Source organism: Theobroma umbraticum, unplaced genomic scaffold (assembly GCF_002168275.2).
Source record: "Theobroma umbraticum cultivar Fairchild unplaced genomic scaffold, ASM216827v3 scaffold_204.0, whole genome shotgun sequence".
NCBI classification, from domain to species: Eukaryota; Viridiplantae; Streptophyta; class Magnoliopsida; order Malvales; family Malvaceae; genus Theobroma; species Theobroma umbraticum.
In genome coordinates, this window is record NW_018397267.1 from 6,637,892 (window position 1) to 6,655,379 (window position 17,488).

Sequence of the window (17,488 nt, forward strand, 5' to 3'; positions counted from 1 at the left end):
GTATTTGAGTATTTAATTCATTAATTGATACATAATTTCTTACTTAAAAAATAAATTCAAATCTCCATCCACCAATTATAAAGAAAAAAATCATTTGACGTTCATCAACGAAGCTAAATCCAGTCCTATTTTCCCTCTTAATGCTGTAAAAGCACCTAACCCTTGCCTCTAGTACGCGTAAGTGTCGGCAACTCGGGTCAAATGGCATGGGGGTCAACGAAATTTCACTATTTGATGTGCAAAGCATACCGTTTAGTGGACAACTGATCGGCGATCGTATATAAAATTGGCGCGTAAATGGGGGCCCCAACCAACTGTCATTCTCAATTCCAGCTCTTCGCAACTTGTGCCAATCCTTTTCAGAACACCCAACCTGTGAATTTTATTTCCCAATTTAGCCTTACTCTTATCTGGAAATTTAATCCCATGCCTTTATTTTTTCATCTTTTAATCAGTGAGAGGAATCGTTGCAATCATAGAAAAAAGAAACTTTGGCTTCTTTTGTATTTATGTTTTTATTTTTTCATAAAGCAAATAAATTATTAAAATTATAGTAAGATAATGCATGAAAATAAAATTTTAATAATATTAATTTTTATTTTTAAAAATTTAAAACATTGCCCTATTTAATGGTATTAACTAAAATGATATTTAAAATAAGCTATGTAAATTTTAAAAAGAGAGAAAAAGAATATTAAAGAGCATAATTTACACATTTTTAAGCATATCTTTTCTTACACTTTTTATCCCATAAATATTGTCTTATGTACATTATTTGTTATAATTTCATAGTAATATCCTGTTTAAAAGAGTAAAAGAAAAACCATTTTAAATTTCTCTTATTACCCTTAACTATGATTGCTTTTATTTTGTCTAGTGAAGGGTTCAAAAGAAAAATTATAATCAATAAAATAAATATTCAACTATAAAAATTGTAACTTCATGCAAATTATAGACTTAATTAGAATATATATATATATATATATATATATATATATATAATGAAGATCAATCACAATTCACAAGTTTTGTATTGAAGTGGAGTGTGATTCTGGCTCCAATAAAAAGAGGTTGAAACTAAAATAACAATAAAAGGGTAGTTTAGTCAAACAAAAGGGTGCCCACCCAAATATCTGCAGGTGGATGGCGCTTCGTAACAATTTCTGGTCTCCTGGGAAGTCCCTTTCTCCTTTTACAGTGAAGGACTGAATAGCAGTTACCAGGAGGGAGAGAACAAAACAAAACATGCTCTGTTTAGGGTCACTTCATTCCTTCCTACCTGTGCCCTTCAAACCACCTTAAGTACCACTTTCACTTCCTCCCCTTCTCTCTTTCCCACCGTTCAGTCTCCCCAGGTTTCTCACATTCTTGCAAAAACCATCCTGTCTTGTTCCGTCAAGTCTTTCGTTTTCTTCATTCTTTTTACTTCCATCTATCTAAATCTACCATTTCCTTTGACCCTTCAAAAAAAAAGAAAGTAAAAGCAAGGATTTTTCTGAACTTAGCTATAGTTCCTTCACTGACCCTTTACGTTTGTTTGTCAGAATTTTTTTGTTATAGCTTCAAATTCACACTTCTCGCTGTCCTTTTTTTAAAAGAAAGAGCTGAACCTTGCTCAAAGTTTGTCGAGTCTAATTTATGTTGAAACTTGTTTTTCTCCATCAAGTCTCAAATTTTCTTGTACTGGCTTTTTTTTTTTTAGACATAGTTGCTTGATCAAAATCTAAAATTTTTGACTCCCTTTTGAAACTTAATTGTAGCTCAAAGATTCAATCTTTTTGAAACAAGAAACAATGAATATTATAGGTTCTCATTTGTTGATTCTTCTAACATTAATTTTTCTTGTTCGTGTTCAAACCCTCCATGCCTTGGATTCCTCCCCAACAACACCCATGAATTGTACGGATACATCAAGATTATGCGCATCTTTTTTGGCTTTTAAGCTGCAAGACAACCAAACATTAGCAGTGATCCAGAGCATGTTTGATGTGTTGCCACAAGACATAACAGTTGAAGAAGGGGACAGCCATGGCTACATGTTCATCAGGAAGAACTGTTCGTGCTTAACAACAACCAAGAATTATGCCACAAACACAACTTTTACAGTGAGATCAAATGGCGGGTATGTTTATGACATGATTTTAGAGGCTTATGATGGGCTTGCCATGGTTCCAAATGTTACCAGGTCGGCAAGGGTTGGAGCTGTGGTGTCTTTGAGGCTGTTTTGTGGGTGTTCAAGTGGGTTGTGGAACTACTTGATGAGTTATGTGATGAAAGATGGGGATAGTGTGCAATCTTTAGCAAGTAGATTTGGGGTTAGCATGGATAGTATTGAGGAAGTCAATGGGATTGTAAATCCTGATAATGTCACTGTTGGTGCTCTGTATTATATTCCATTGAATTCAGGTTTGTCTTAAAACCATCTATCTTTTTCTTCCCAATTTTGGATTCTTAAGTTTTGATTTGAGAGGCTTCAAAGTTATAGGATTTTTGCATATGGAGGGCTTATTGTTTGGAGATATGTATATTTAGGTTGCTTTTGAGAGATGGATTTTTCTGATGTTGTTTCGCAGGATGATATTGACATAGTTTTTCAGAACTCTTATGTTTTGCAAATAGATTATGGTTAATCAAGTTAATCAAATAAGATTTCATGGCCATCGTTTGTGTTAGTCTATACCTAGGTATATTAATTGCGGGTCTTAAACTTGCTTAACACTACTTTAAGCTTTGGCTTGGTGTGGTTGAAAGTTTAACATTGCAGGTCAGATTTGGTTGTCCAAGTAATTGCAAATGTTTTGAAGATCCGTGAAGTAGGCTTGGGATAGTGATAGGTTAATTAGATGCCAATTGGTGATGAATTCAGTTCACTTTTTAGAGTCTGTAACCTACTTGCTTTATAAGTGAAGTCAGAATGTGAACTTGAGGAAGATGCGAGTGCCAAAAGCATTTCATATATACAAACAATATCTATAATGAAAGCAATAACGAATTCATACACTGTGTGTAATATCTATGATTAGCATTAATGAGAATCTTTGCTTCATTGTTCAGTTCCTTGAATTACAAGGCTATTAGTTGGTTTTGAATTATGCCTAGTGTCTGTGTGCAACTTGCAATACAAACTGGGAGTAGTTCTTTTTCTTGTTCATTTTGTTGGATTTCACATATTTTTTAATTCTCTTACAAATTCTCTTCCTGTAACAGAATTTTTTAGATTTTTAGACTGGCTTGTTTATTTGTATTGCAGTTCCTGGTGAACCATATCATGTGGAGAATGACATTACCCCTGCGCCTGTTCCAGCACCATCTGCTGACACAATATCAGGTATGGATTGATAAATCTAAGTGAAGGAATTAAACTGAAGTAGGAATGATGAATAGGTTGTGATGTATTAATGCTATGCCATTGACTAGGTCTGTTTTTTAATGATGTCAACTAACAGCTGGCAAACATTAATAAAAAATGCTGTTAAATGTATTTCAAAATTGAAATTTGCAAGTTTTATGTAGCAACAGATGGTTACATGGCTTGCTGTCCAGATATGTGGATTCAAGCGCCTGTTTAAATGTATGTGCTGCTCATTCTTTCTGCCAAAATGTTTGCCAGTTCGTTTTTTCCTGTTACAATTGTGAGCTACTTCTGTTTTGTTTGATTGCATGCATTTCTGGTAAACACTTAGTGAAAGGAGCAGCCTGTGATTAGTAGCTGTTTGCTTAATTTTTCTTCTGTTGGCAGCTTCGTAGTCAATTTATGTTGGAGTATCAAAGCCCATGCAGTAAGCAGGCAGCAATTGTTTATCTTTAAACCTTTTGACCATTTGACATTGTTTTATTCACTTTAGTGAGCTGTAAATACGATTCTGAAAGGGTTGAAAGTTACGGGCTTGGTTTTGTGAGATCCATAGTTTCAAATTGTGCAATTTTTGGCTTGCTTTAGCTTTTCTTGGAATTTCTAATTTTTGAAGGTTATCTCTATTAAGCCTACATAAAGGTGTCATTTTATTTGAGAAATATAATGTTATATCTTCTTTTTATTTTTGCAGAAATTCAAGTAAATCATAAGGCTCATGTGCCATATGGATGGATCATTGGGGGTTTTGGTGTTGGGCTTGCCCTCATTATATTAAGCATAGTTGTTTGTATTTCCTTGAGGTCATCAAGCTGTTTTGCTGAATCTCATGGAAGTCTTGCCAAAGATCCTGATGGCAAGAGTTCTCATAAATTTCACATTCTTCGGAAGCCAAGTTTCTGTTGTGGTTCAGGAAGGTACATTTGTGGCAAATCTGGGAATTGGAACCAAACTAATGGCGAACCTAGTAACCCCCAGATTACTATTCCAAAAGGTTATTACATTCTCGAATGTTTAATTAGTTTCTATTTTATTTGTTGCTAGCTGAAATACTGGCAAGGAAGTATATAATCATGCTAAACAAGATAGATTAATTAATCAAAACAAATAATAGCAAAACTTATAAGCCCTAGACCTAACAATCAGATCTTACATTGTTCCCCAATCATTTTATGCATGCCAAGAAGGTCGGGACTCTTTATATCCAGGAAATGAAAGGCTTAGCTTAGTTTTCCTTTTGGTGTTGCACAAACCTGATTGCTGTATTCTTGTGCTTGTCAATCATTAATTCTCATATACATCATATTTCTTTTCCTTGTTCTTCTCTTTCCCTTTGGAGGTTGGGGCAGGGTGGATTCTTCTCTTACACTGGTATAAAACATGGGACCATATTTGGGTGTGACATGTATCTTTTATCTATTGTTGTATTACTTATTTTATTCAGGAAAAGGTCTATTTCTGTATGCATGCCCGTATTTTACCCCTTCATTTGATTAATGGACTGTTTGATCAAGAAGCCAAGAGTGTGTTAATAATCACTGTATAGTAATTGCAGCTTGTATTCTGATCTAGCCCTGAAAATCATTTTATCCACTAGCAATCTTTTCTTTCCTATTATGGTAAAGACATGGATGCCTTCCATTCTCAATTTCTCATGTTGTAAAACCATTGTATCATGTCACTTTTGTTGAAGTTTGCTTAATACTGAACTATTAAGGGAAAGCCTTCAAGGATAATTTGTTCATGTTTTAATTAAAGAAAGATCAGTCGTGTCAAACTATAGCTCATCAACTAGCATGTTCAATTATGACATCTTGCTTGGCCAAAATAAATAACAATGAGCAATGACAAACGAACAAGGTCTGGATTTTGAGATGCAATTACAAGTGTCGCCATCACTATCGAATGAGTCAATTCATGGTTTAGCTTCAGCGAATGGGCTCTGAACCTTTATTCCATGACATATTACCTCGTTTTGCTTATGAGACATTGCCAGGCACATGAAGAGAGGTTGCTTTGACTTGTAAAGTTTTTGGGATTCCCTTTATTGTTCATCAAATCTGTTTGAAGTAGTTGCTTTGTAGTCATGTTGTCTAAAATTTCTGAATTAAGTGGAAATTCATTTTGTGTTCCAGAAAATAGGCTTAACTTTAACAAGCAGGATAGACTTGTTTTTATGGTAACTCAGCTTGCTGCCCCTGACCGATCTCAAACATGGGAAGTCTAGTCTAACTTTGTTTACTTGTTCTCTCTGACAGCTCTAGGAACTGATGTACTTGATGTTGAGAAGCCTGTGATTTTCACTTATGAAGAAATTCTTTTTTCGACTGATGGATTCTCTGAGTCAAATCTTCTTGGTCATGGAACCTATGGTTCTGTGTATTATGGTCTCCTTCGTGACCAGGTTTGTTCCTTTCTACCTCAGAATTTAGATAACATAACCTGAATAGTGAAGACATACTATTAAGGTTTTTATTTTTATTTGATTCTTTTAGGAAGTTGCTATAAAAAGAATGACTGCCACAAAGACGAAGGAATTTATGGCAGAGATGAAAGTTTTGTGCAAGGTTCACCATGCAAATCTGGTACTGCTGTCTGTATGATAAGCAATTGTTTAAATTATGAAGGCTTGCTGCTCTTCCATTGTTCAAAAACATTGACTCCCATTTTTGTTTAATATTGTCAAAGGTAGAGTTGATTGGCTATGCTGCAAGTGATAATGAGCTCTTCCTTATTTATGAATATGCTCAAAAGGGTTCTCTTAGAAGCCATTTACATGATCCCCAGAACAAAGGTAAGATTGTACCAGTGCTTTCTTGAGTTTTTATAATTTGTTTCATTTTTTAAAAATGAGTTATCAAGACTTTACTAGGTTGAAGGCTTTATCTCTGTAAAATTTGATAATTACTGTTTGTGAATTTGAAGCCAGTATATTAATGCTTTTAACTAGTTGTGACGGAGCATAAGTTCTTGATATACAGTTATAAAACTGCATAAGTAGTAGTGCAAAAATAGATTGAATATTGTCAATTATGGTGCCAGATCATACTTAACCATGATGTTGAAACATTGCTGATTGTATAAAACCATGATGAATAAGAAACTAAAATAACTTAGTATGCTTGACCAATTTTCAAAATGAGGGGAAGCTATTCTCATCATCCCGAGGCTTCATGGGTTATATCAAATATTATCTAGTGGTAGCAACCTGAAGCTTGGGAATTGCAATGACCAAGCACATCCTATTCTTAAACAAGTGTTTCCATAGGTTTGAGTCCTATTGTCTCAGCTAGTCCAATATATTGGCTCTTTTATGGGCTAGTTTTAGGCTATGAGCATTAATCATTGCTATTCCTGATTGCTTGGTTACTAGTGAGTTTAAATTGAATTGTAAGCACCATGGTAGATTTTCAGTGTTGAAGCATTATAGAAGGTCCTGCTTTGTGCTTGGCTGGACAAAGAGGAGCCTAAATGCCACCTGCAGCTCCCTTAGCAATAGGATGCAGTTAGCTCCTATGCTTAACTTTTTGGCTAGAATATGAATTGCAACTTTAGTGTTCACGATGATTTTATTCAGCTCGTTCCTAGTTAGAATATGTTATTATCCGTCTTTTCTCCTTTTTTTAAAACCTTTGAATGACATTACATGAGGTATGCACTCTGGATGTGGGATCTTCTGATGTGCTGTATTATGTCTTGTACTGAGTCTTGACATTCATACTATTTATTTGAAGGTTATACACCACTATCTTGGATAATGAGGGTTCAGATTGCACTTGATGCTGCTAGAGGCCTGGAGTACATCCATGAGCATACTAAAACTCATTATGTTCATCGAGATATCAAGTCGAGCAACATCTTGCTTGATGGTTCTTTCAGGGCAAAGGTTCTAACACATTATATCTTGTTGGTTTTGTTTTGTTATTTAAGTGTGCATGAGCACATTTCACTGACTTCACTTTTACTCTAATTAGATTTCAGATTTTGGGTTGTCAAAGCTTGTTGGAAAAACAAGTGACGAAGAAGCAACAGCAACAAAAGTTGTTGGTACATTTGGTTATTTGGCACCAGAGTAAGTGATAATATTGTTAGTTGGCTACTGTCTTTCTCTGAGAGTTTTTCAAAATTCTTAACTCTTCTGCTATCTGTATATTGTAGATATTTGAGTGATGGACTTGCCTCATCAAAAAGTGATGTGTATGCATTTGGTGTTGTTCTGTTTGAGACTATATCTGGAAAGGAGGCAATCATAAGAACGGAAGGCACCACAATGAAAAATTCTGAAAGACGTTCACTGGCATCTATTGTGAGTAACATTTTAGCACATTCTAAGATGCATATTTTATTCCAATTCATTGACAGCATAGTGGTCTGTGAGAAATAATATCTTTCCTGAAACTAATATATAACATCAATTCAGAGCATAATTTAGCCTTGTACATAGTTCTGAAGCTGAAGAATGAGAATCTCCAATAGACTAACTTGAGCACTGACAAATGATTTGGTTTCCTACTTTTTGGATGAAACTGCATCCTCCCCTGAAAAATGATATTCTTGTTGAATGTGAGATGGGTAGCTTATAGGTCTCCTCTTTTTTGCTTCCCTTTCATCTTCTAAGCATTAAAAGGTGATTCAATTGAGGCAGACACTACTCTCATATCTAATGGTCCGGCATAGTAATGTGTCTTGGAAAAATGAAATAAACAAGGAGGAATGTGGCATACAGAAGAAATTAGATATGGCATTTTTGTGTTCTGTATCTGTCTGGCTGATGGTTGAACTCATAGGAATGCTCAGGGCTGTTGTTACTTATAATAAAATTGATTAATCGAGAGCAAAATGAAAGGACACAAGCCATGAATTTTGATCTATTCCTACCTTTGTTTAACTATATCGGAATTGGTATCTGTGAAGCAGAAGCCTTGGATAACTGAAGCTTATACTGTTCAGTTTTGATGTATAGAGAGATGATGTAGCAGTTGAATAGCCTATTTCTGTTTGATGTATAGAGGTTTGAACAGTGAGATCATATTAATTTGCCTTGTTGCTAACTGGAATGGAATAGAGGGGGTTTCTCTAGTGCTGTGAAATATAAATTGATATGTCAGAAGTTGATAGACTAAAATACAGAAGTAACATCTTTTCGCTTCTTTCCCCAAGTATGCAATGTTAGATGCTCCTTTATCGTGGCTTTCTCCTAATTATAGTATCTGTTAAATTGCAAAATTGCAGATGTTGGCAGCTCTCCGGAACACACCAGACTCAATGAGCATGTCAAACATGAAAGGTTATATTGATCCAAATATGTTGAATCTGTATCCTCATGATTGTGTTTTCAAGGTATATTTCTGACCTTTTTTTCTTTTTGTCATCTTTACCTTTTTGGCCTGTTATATGAAATGTGAAGCTTGCTGCTTTCTTGAGAAAAAGGCTAAACTATTGTTGGATCTCTTCAAATACAAGGAAATGTTCAGGAAAAAAAATATTATCCATTTTTCTGGAAAGAATTGGAATGTAGATTGCGTTGATAAGTTAGCAAATTCTGATCATGCTTCCTCTTAATGCATTTCATACATGAAGAGGAAGCATAATCTGTACAACAAACTGGACACCTTAATAATGGTCTAATGAACATTCTTGATTGAGAATCCCTCGTTATCATTTCCGCATCTAGGCTAGATGACCATTTTTGTTAATGCTTTAAAGTATGAAGTTACATCGTCGACATTCATAAAGCTACAACGTAAGCAGTTATGAGATTTTGGGATTCCTTATCCCAAAAAAATAAAGAAAAGAAGAAGAGATTCTGTTATTGCATTCACAATATGCTTACTCACCTTCTAACTTTTTTCCTGTGATTTAATTAGATGGCTATGCTGGCAAAGCAATGCGTTGATGAGGATCCTATCGTACGCCCTGACATGAAACAAGTTGTGATTAACTTGTCACAGATCCTTTTGTCCTCTGTGGAGTGGGAAGCAACTCTTGCTGGGAACAGCCAAGTCTTTAGTGGTTTGGTACAAGGAAGATAGTTATGTAGCAGACAACCCCTCTCTATATACTTTTATTCTGTTGCTCCACTTTGTGCCCCCTTTCATCTTTATACTTATGTGTGCATAGTAGCAATTGATGTTCCAGAAAGGCAGTAATATGGTGGTAGTATTTATATAGCTTCTTTTTTTTTTTTCAGTTCTTTTCTCTCTTTTCCCCTGCTCTATATGTTATATTCTTTGAAAAGCTCAACTTGTGTGAAAAAATTTTGATGTAAAATGCCACGATGTAGTAAAAGATTCGGCTGCTTTATAAGCAAGCCATTTGGGTAGCTAGCTTGATGTCAATTTCTTCTTTTTATGACCTGGGTTCTCGTCTATTTCCTTTCTTAAGACTATTGCTTTGTTATTATTATTATGAATACGAGAAACACACTCAACGCTTTGACATAGATGCTGAGACGACTTGTGTGGGCCATGCAGGCTTTGAATGTTCTTTTGCCCACTCTATCTTCTGTTAGTGAGCCTAGGAGCATACCCGTGTGAAGGTTCTTTCTCCATTCATGTCGGCAACACAAACTAAGAAGAGCTTATCTCGAAGCAGTTAGCAGGAATCATATTAAGTTCAACTCTTGACCTTGTTCATTATATCTATATGTATAATCCCTCGCCATACAGCGTACCGCTCTCTGATGATTCGCATGAAACGCGAAACGGCTTCACAAAAAATAAGCCTCCAACTTCGTTTCGAAGAATTATGGACAATATTTTGAGTACCATGGTGGTCGGTGCACAAACTGGTGCAATTTCTGGTAATCAATTATTAATCTTATTGTTTTCATTAGTAGCACATCCCAAAACGGTTAAAGAGGTACAAGATACAGAGTAGGGCATATTATACAAGGGGTAAGCTAGTAGAGCATCCAGTTCCCATTGCCGGCACAAAGTAGATATCTGCTACAGGGAGGAACAAGTAATGCAGGGGCTTCCCCATTCCTACTTGCAGAGTGAAGCCAGTACACGTCGAGGTGGATCAAATGGCCTTCGTGAATGAAGGACAGCCCAATTATCTATCAGTAGAACATCTCCTTTCCTCCAAGGAATGGCAACACATTCCTCCTCAAGGATTTTCAGGCAGTCATAAATGATATCAGCCGGCAACGGTTTCCCATCCCCAAAAGTAACTGCCTTCACAGGATCATTCCTCTCATCTTCCCAGCCTGTGTAAGCAGCCACCATGCTATTGAACCAAATTTTGCGTTGCCTTGACTTGTCATATTTAACAGCTGGTATTGGACCCATTATCGTTTTCACTCCATCTCCAATCCATTCCAACTTCATACCTAGCTTTGCAGCCCTGCAACAAGTTTTTGTGAACCATTGTTAATTTCTAGTTTCCAAATGAAGCAACAAAAGGTTTGTTTTAAGTACGAGTAAAAGTCATTTCATCCATTAGGAAAAATGATCAAATCCCCTAACCTTTCCTCGGCCACGCTCTTGTCTGTTGTCAGGAATGTGGATTTCCACCCACGACCAATGGGAGATGAGGGATCATCACCCTCGCCTAGTACCCTCGTATATATTAGTCCATGCTCCTCCAACCGCCGGACAAATTCTGGGTACTCGTCTTTCATTCTCTCATAGATAATGTGGCTTAGAACTATGGGAGTTTCTCCCCCACTTCCTGGCTCTACCTCGCAAAAGAAGAACAATTTGGATGGGAATTCAGGAACCTGCCATCAAATAATTTGCGACAAAACATGTTAAGACCGTTAAACAAATTCAATTGACATCCAGTCAACCATAATTTCCCATAAAGTTGAATACAATTAGCAGAAAGGGAGTTACCTGAGCCATCTCATGATGAAAAGGAATCTTTTGGTCGGCAGGTGATTCATTAGCAGTAAAAACACGACCAACAACGTTAGTCCGTGGAGCAGCCCCACCTACGTACGGTAACTCCTCGAAACCAAAAGCCTCCACGACGTCGTTGAAGTCCTTGGCTGTCTCTACTGGGAACCCCCTGAAGAGTATAGCTCCCGCTTTGAGCAACAAAGAGTCCAGAAACGGCTTCTGCGACTTGATGGCATTGGTGAAAAGAGAGAGTGAAGAAGAGGTTGATGTTGGGTTTGGAGACAGAAGTGAAGGGAAAGTGAGGGAATTGCAGTGTTTTTGGTGATTGAGAAGCTGGGTTTCCATGAAGTATTGAGCTTGGTCTGCCATGGCTAAAAGGCCACTTGGGAGGTTTTTATTTTTTTTGTGATATAGGTTTTTCATTTAAAGGGAAAGAGCGTGTCCCTTTGACGCACCAGACAAGGCCGTGGCAGTGGTTTTGAACACTGTTGGGGGTGATTTGGACGGGTTTTGCGTCTAGGTTCAAGGTGGGCCGTGGTTAAGCTTTTTTCTTGATGATAGGTTAAAGACTTTAGGCCCGTTTCTTAATCCCGAGTCCAGACCCAAACCCAATTGAGTAAATAAAGAATGGCCTCGGTTGAGAACAATTACAATTTACAAGACCTTAGCTTATCTAAATGCCTTCAAAATTCCCAAAAATTGAAAGAAACTATAGATGATAATTTACCAAAAATAATAGGAGAATCCAATTAATAGTAATGGAGTGAAGCTGTAGTATCATTACTCATTACCCAACCCAATCTCATCAGTATCTGTAAAAAGTTGCAACATGTTTATCCAAATTTCTTCATCGATAGCATCTCTTTCTAATCTAACCCTTTTCCTAATATTGAATTATCTTGAGTAGCTGTACAGTGTGGGAAACTTCTTTTTCAATGTCATTATTGGTGCTTGTGTCACCCTGATTAGGTGTCACGTAATGTAAGTGTGTTTTAATATGATTTTTACAAATTTTAAAAGATCTTACATGCAGTCTTATTATTATTATTATTATTTCATTTTCTTATTTGTTTAATTAATTTTTAGTAAGATGTTTATTTTTCATTTTATAACACTTTAATTAGTTCTCTTAGATATTTGTTGGTATTGGGACATTCAAGGATGATTTTAGGGTAAAGCCACCAAAGCAAGGGTTTTAAGTTCTAAAGTTTTATATATCTCATAATTTTATAATAATAATATAATTAATTATATTAAAAATATATAAAAATTATGATAATTAATAAAATTTTTAGCTATTTTCTCATACCTAATAAATATCTATTTTCTCTCACTTCCACATCTCTATTGATTCTCAACTATTTATCTTATTTTTTGTTAAAAATAACTATTTATTTCACTTCTCATTAAAAATCAAAATAATTAATAAAATGACATATTTTTTCCTTCCTAATTATAGGCAAAATAAATGTTAATTTTTTATCACTTCTCAATTCCCATGGTGCTATTGATTCTCAACCACTTCTCCTTTTCCCAATCAAAACAATATGATTCAATAATCTCCAATTGCTATGTTTTTTTTTTCAATATATAAAATCAATTATTATTTTTAATTTATAATATCTACTTATGAATTTCTTTTCCTTATTTGTTCTTTTTTCTTTAACTTTAATATAAAAAGACCTAATTTTTTTAATTTCAATAAAAAATTAACTCTTTTAAATATTTAACTTTAAACATTAAAAGTTACTGAACTGCTATTAGAGATCATCATCCTTTTATTAACCATGGAAGGTATGACGCCTTGTAATTCATATGTTTATTGAGTCACTTGGTTGAAAACTAAACTCACCTTAAGGCCTTCATGGCATGTTTGGTTGGAGGAATGGTTTAAAAAATTCTCCCTAATTTGGTTTGTTTTTGGAAGAAGAAATAGCCATTCCAAAACTTGGCAAAACTTTAGAATAATGAATACCATTTTTCCCATGGTATTATTTATTTCACACCCATGAAAATAGAATTCAAACATTCTACACTAAAATGTCCTTACTTTTAAAACTTACAAACTTAAAGTTATAAAATTAATACTTTAAATTAAAAATTAAAAATTATTAATATTTTAATATTTTCATTATAATATATATTAAATTATAAAATAAAATATTAATATTTTAAAAAATTAGTTTTTAAATTATTAAGTGAAAATATAAATTACAAAATAAAAAATGCTAATGGAGAAAAAATAAATCTTATTATAATAAAAAGTTTATGTTTTTAATTCTATTTATAAAATATTTTGAATTTAAAAATTAATTAAAAGTATTAATATTTTAAAATTTTAATTATTAAATTATAAATAAAATTAATATTTAAATTATAAATTATTAATATTTAAATCAATTATAAATTATTAATATTTAGAAAATAAAATAAAATAAATAATCATAATAATATTAAAATTATAAATGAAATATTAATATTTTATAATTTTAATAATTATATTATAAATAACATATTAATATTTAAAAAATAAAACAAAATAAATATTTTTATCTTTTATTAGTTTTCTTATTTCAAAGTTAAATCATAAATACTATTTTTATTTTATTTCATTCATCTATCAAATTATTTAATGATTATAATTATTTTTATAAAATAATATTTTATTTTATTTTTATTTAATTCGCAAACCAATGTGTAGCAATAAGCTAGCCATACTTCGACTCCGATCCGCTAAGTTCTCTTCAACCCGGCCCATCGTCTCAACATTCGGATCCTAAAAAACATAAATGTAAATAAAGAAACAGATAACGAAAAAAATAATAACAGCCCGCCCTGCAGAGAGCCAGACCAGAAATTCAAAATGCAAACGGCATAAAATCTAGAGGGAGAAAGAAAGAGGAAAATTCTAGACTGGAAATTACCACAAAAATAAAGAGGAAAAAGGAAAGAAAAGGATGAGGAGAACGGAATGGGCAGCGAAATCCGTGAGGAAACCGCTGAGAGATGTATCGAATAACAATAGTGCAAGGAGTTTCTCCAAATCGGACATTCCGAAGAAGAAAATGGTCGACAAAGACAAGATTCAAAGCCACGACTCCCTCGATCGCCTCCTTCTCGTTCAATCCGATCTTTCCTCTCTCCTCCGCCAGGTATGACCAAAACTAAAATTTTAAGTTTTTCTTTCGGGTACCAAGTTATGATTAAATGTACTTGTTTAGGGTTTAGCTTCTGTTTGGCTCCTGAGGAAATATGCTAAAATTACGTGTAAAATTATCCGAGTTTAGCTAGGTTTTACTTCTTCATTTTATTACTTATTTTATTTAATTTTTTGTATGTGTTTGATGGATTCCTTAGATTTTGCAATCTAATTTCTGCATTTTCTTTTTTCCCCTGAGGATTCGAGTTGCTTACTTATTGTTATAAGCTTTTCCAATAAATTTGTTCCTAAACTGATATACACCAATCTATGTTTTGCAATGGCAGATTGATGAACTTGTTGCGGAAGCTTTTAAGCTTAAGGCAACAAGCGAAAATGGGACAAAAGAAATCGAATCTTTCGCGAATGTCTTGTCCGAAATGCTGTCCTCTTTAAAGGTTAATCTTTTAGGTTAATTTTCTTAAGTATATATCACTTGAATTTGAATATATATATATTGCAGAATTAACATGGATTTTCGTGTTCTATAATTGCAGCCGTGGGTTCCCAGATTTCAGAAGGAGCTTTCGAGTCCTTCCGCTGGGGAGTACAGAGATCAACCTGGACATCATTGGGAAAGTGAAACTGTTCCTTTTGTAAATGTAAATGAAAAGGAATGCTTTGATGTTGGGAGTCCAGAAGAAACCACTCTGGATTCGTTAATCTCTCCTTCTCCCCTTGTTTCGTGGCGTGCTGCTGACTGCAATGTTGAGAGAGGTAGACAGCTGTTTCTGCTTACGCCTCTCCCTATGTCAAAAGCATTGTCTTCCAAGAGGCGTGATTCGTCTAAATCAGTATTTGAAAGGATTGCTTCCAAATCTACTGTTGAGCTGCCATCTTTTCTCAACATTCCTAGGGATGAAAATGACGATTTGCTTGAAGGTGTTGCCGTAAAGCCAACGCCGATTAAGCCTTCTGAACCTGTTGTGGCTGAAACAGAGAAGACATTGAAGTGTAGGTTTATTTCTTCACCAGTGTTATCAAGAAAAGACCATTCTATGCTTGTCATGACTCCATGCTTAAAAATGTCGCCTCCTAAATCTTGTGTGCTGCTTGAACCGATTCATGAGTCCTTGCATAGAGGCGACTACGGCGTGCGCAAGTCTACCCCGTTTCCTGTTGGAATTAGCAACAGTGCTTTTACTGAATCCTCTGGCAGTGAAGCTTCTGCGGATCTGACTTTGAAGTATCCAGAACTACTGGGCATAAAACAAACTTACAAATCAGAAATTGGGAAGAAAGAGCTGGAATCCTCACCAATGTGGTTATTCTCACCTCCTAAAAGTTGCATCTTGTTGGAGCCACCAGATGACAAATCCATGGACAATGTTGCCTCCGATCACCATTTGCATATCCCTTGTGCTTTAAATCAACAAACGGAATTGCCTTTGTCAAAAGGAAATGATGTTACAGATGGCGTCCAGCAAAACAAAGCGTTTAACCAAGGTACTTTTTGTTATGTATTTGGTTAATTAAATAAACTCACTGATGTTTTTTCTTCAGCAGGAAATTGAACGTCAAATTCTCTTGTTTCTGCAGAAAATACTTGCAACAACTTGGCACTCGTACAAAGTACTCCAATGTGGAAAGAACCTGAAAGCACAATGCGGACAGGCAAACGTCCTGGTGAGAGTACTCTAAAGAAAGAGCTATGGACAAAGTTTGAAGCAGTGTCAGCTTTTGGACTTCGTTATAATGCCTCTGCAGTTCAAAGGACTGCTAGGAAGGGATTTCTTGACATGCTGGATGAGGTCTCATGCGACGATGAAAATCCAATAGCGGATGGTTTGAGATGACAAACACCTCTTCATATCTGAAAACAGCTCAATGCTGACTTGTAACTGGTGGTGTTTGCCGATATTTTGTCCGTAAATTTCTAGGAAGTGTTGAGGCTTGTCAAGGGGTTTTTTGGTTTTTACCACAATACACGTGTATTGTGCCTGTTCAATGTTAATAATATCCATTTTAAAATATAACAGCGAGAGCAGATCTAGAAGCATCATGCATATACACAAACTTCCACTCTTTCTGCAGAATTATGTGAAGTACTATGCATGAAATTACTCTGTGAATTTGCGTTGATTATTATCTTTCTTGGGGAGAGGATGAGACAAGCCCAATAGAGATGGAAATTGGATAAGAAAGGTTATTCTTTTGTAAGTTATGGTTCACCAAGATGGAAATTAGGTGAAAATTTTGAGAACTTTTGAATTAAGACAGGAGGTACTTGATAATTTTATTATATAGAGTTATTTTGACATATTTTGGAGGCTTAACTAGCTAGATCTTTGAAATTTTAGGTTCGAATTTTAGCGTTTTAAGTGTTTTTCTAGTTTAAGTTTAATTACTTGTTAAGTGACTAATTTAAGTTATTTTAGTTAAATTTTATGTTATTTTGTTTTAAATTACTTTAAGAGTAGTTATTGTTAATTTCTGTTATGTCTTTTGTAGAAAATTGGTGAAAAAGGCTTATTTGATGAAAATTAGTGCAAGTATGGCAATGATTTCATTCGTATATATTTCAGTAGTTTGACTATATTTCTCTCTAAACAACTCCATATAAGGTGATTCTTGGGCCAATAGAATTATAAGAAGAAGGTATACAACGTTTATTTTTATCAATTCACCCAGTTCTGATTGGATCATGGTCAAAATATTTGTCAAAGTCGGAGCACTGCAGCAATACGCAAGGACTGAATATGATGCAGTATTTGGAGCATATCTTTCAATCCAGGAGTCCAATTGATATAATTCTTCATCCATTGGAAAGTTAAGAGACAGGGATAAAACTTTTATGTTTACTACTTTGCCCAGTTCGGAACATCTCAGGTTGAAACTCATGTTTGAATTTGATAGACTGCCACAGCGCTGGGTGAACAAGGCTGCAGCGTTGATGAAAGAAAACAGACATACAAAATTTCCAAAAAGCTCAGCGCTGCAGCGCTGGAGAAGTAGCGCCGCAGTGCTGGGCGACTCTCCAAATATAAAAGAAGTTAATAGGATTTTAGAAATTAGGTTATTTGGAGCCTATTTAAGAGACCTTTTTCAGAGATTTTGAGGGGAGGTAGCAAACAACTATTCTGAAAATTGAAA

At 34.8% G+C, this 17,488-nt stretch overlaps 3 protein-coding genes across 3 annotated transcripts; 2 read left to right on the forward strand and 1 right to left on the reverse strand.

Annotated features, from left to right (window-relative positions):
• The first annotated feature begins 1,194 nt into the window (after positions 1 to 1,194).
• Positions 1,195 to 9,703, forward strand: LYK3 (protein kinase family protein / peptidoglycan-binding LysM domain-containing protein). Its single transcript, XM_021438330.1, has 11 exons — positions 1,195 to 2,406; positions 3,251 to 3,328; positions 4,047 to 4,346; positions 5,611 to 5,756; positions 5,848 to 5,937; positions 6,041 to 6,146; positions 7,087 to 7,238; positions 7,327 to 7,424; positions 7,511 to 7,658; positions 8,585 to 8,692; positions 9,220 to 9,703. Exons 1-11 carry the CDS (start codon positions 1,794 to 1,796, stop codon positions 9,382 to 9,384), a joined length of 2,004 nt encoding a protein of 667 aa, XP_021294005.1. The 5' UTR covers positions 1,195 to 1,793; the 3' UTR covers positions 9,385 to 9,703.
• Positions 9,704 to 10,148: 445 nt separating this feature from the next.
• LOC110423911 (2-oxoglutarate (2OG) and Fe(II)-dependent oxygenase superfamily protein) lies at positions 10,149 to 11,604 on the reverse strand. The gene is made up of 3 exons (XM_021438332.2): positions 11,191 to 11,604; positions 10,822 to 11,075; positions 10,149 to 10,699 (listed from the first exon to the last, which is right to left on the reverse strand). Exons 1-3 carry the CDS (start codon positions 11,563 to 11,565, stop codon positions 10,339 to 10,341), a joined length of 990 nt encoding a protein of 329 aa, XP_021294007.1. The 5' UTR covers positions 11,566 to 11,604; the 3' UTR covers positions 10,149 to 10,338.
• A 2,443-nt stretch (positions 11,605 to 14,047) lies between these two features.
• Positions 14,048 to 16,693, forward strand: LOC110424468 (uncharacterized). The gene is made up of 4 exons (XM_021439033.2): positions 14,048 to 14,348; positions 14,683 to 14,793; positions 14,893 to 15,841; positions 15,935 to 16,693. The coding sequence occupies exons 1-4, from the start codon at positions 14,154 to 14,156 to the stop codon at positions 16,189 to 16,191; spliced, it is 1,512 nt and encodes a 503-aa protein (XP_021294708.1). The 5' UTR covers positions 14,048 to 14,153; the 3' UTR covers positions 16,192 to 16,693.
• Positions 16,694 to 17,488: the final 795 nt, after the last annotated feature.

Bases quoted from the DNA above. Each gene is read 5' to 3' on its own strand.
- LYK3 (XM_021438330.1), top strand. From the start codon at position 1,794: ATGAATATTATAGGTTCTCATTTGTTGATTCTTCTAACATTAATTTTT. The intron at 2,407-3,250 runs GTTTGTCTTAAA...TTTGTATTGCAG, and splicing joins TTATATTCCATTGAATTCAG to TTCCTGGTGAACCATATCAT. The intron at 8,693-9,219 runs GTATATTTCTGA...TGATTTAATTAG, and splicing joins CTCATGATTGTGTTTTCAAG to ATGGCTATGCTGGCAAAGCA.
- LOC110424468 (XM_021439033.2), top strand. From the start codon at position 14,154: ATGAGGAGAACGGAATGGGCAGCGAAATCCGTGAGGAAACCGCTGAGA. The intron at 14,349-14,682 runs GTATGACCAAAA...TTGCAATGGCAG, and splicing joins TTTCCTCTCTCCTCCGCCAG to ATTGATGAACTTGTTGCGGA. The intron at 14,794-14,892 runs GTTAATCTTTTA...CTATAATTGCAG, and splicing joins AAATGCTGTCCTCTTTAAAG to CCGTGGGTTCCCAGATTTCA.
- LOC110423911 (XM_021438332.2), bottom strand. From the start codon at position 11,565: ATGGCAGACCAAGCTCAATACTTCATGGAAACCCAGCTTCTCAATCAC. The intron at 11,076-11,190 runs GTAACTCCCTTT...ATTTGATGGCAG, and splicing joins TTCATCATGAGATGGCTCAG to GTTCCTGAATTCCCATCCAA. The intron at 10,700-10,821 runs GTTAGGGGATTT...AACTTGTTGCAG, and splicing joins AAGAGCGTGGCCGAGGAAAG to GGCTGCAAAGCTAGGTATGA.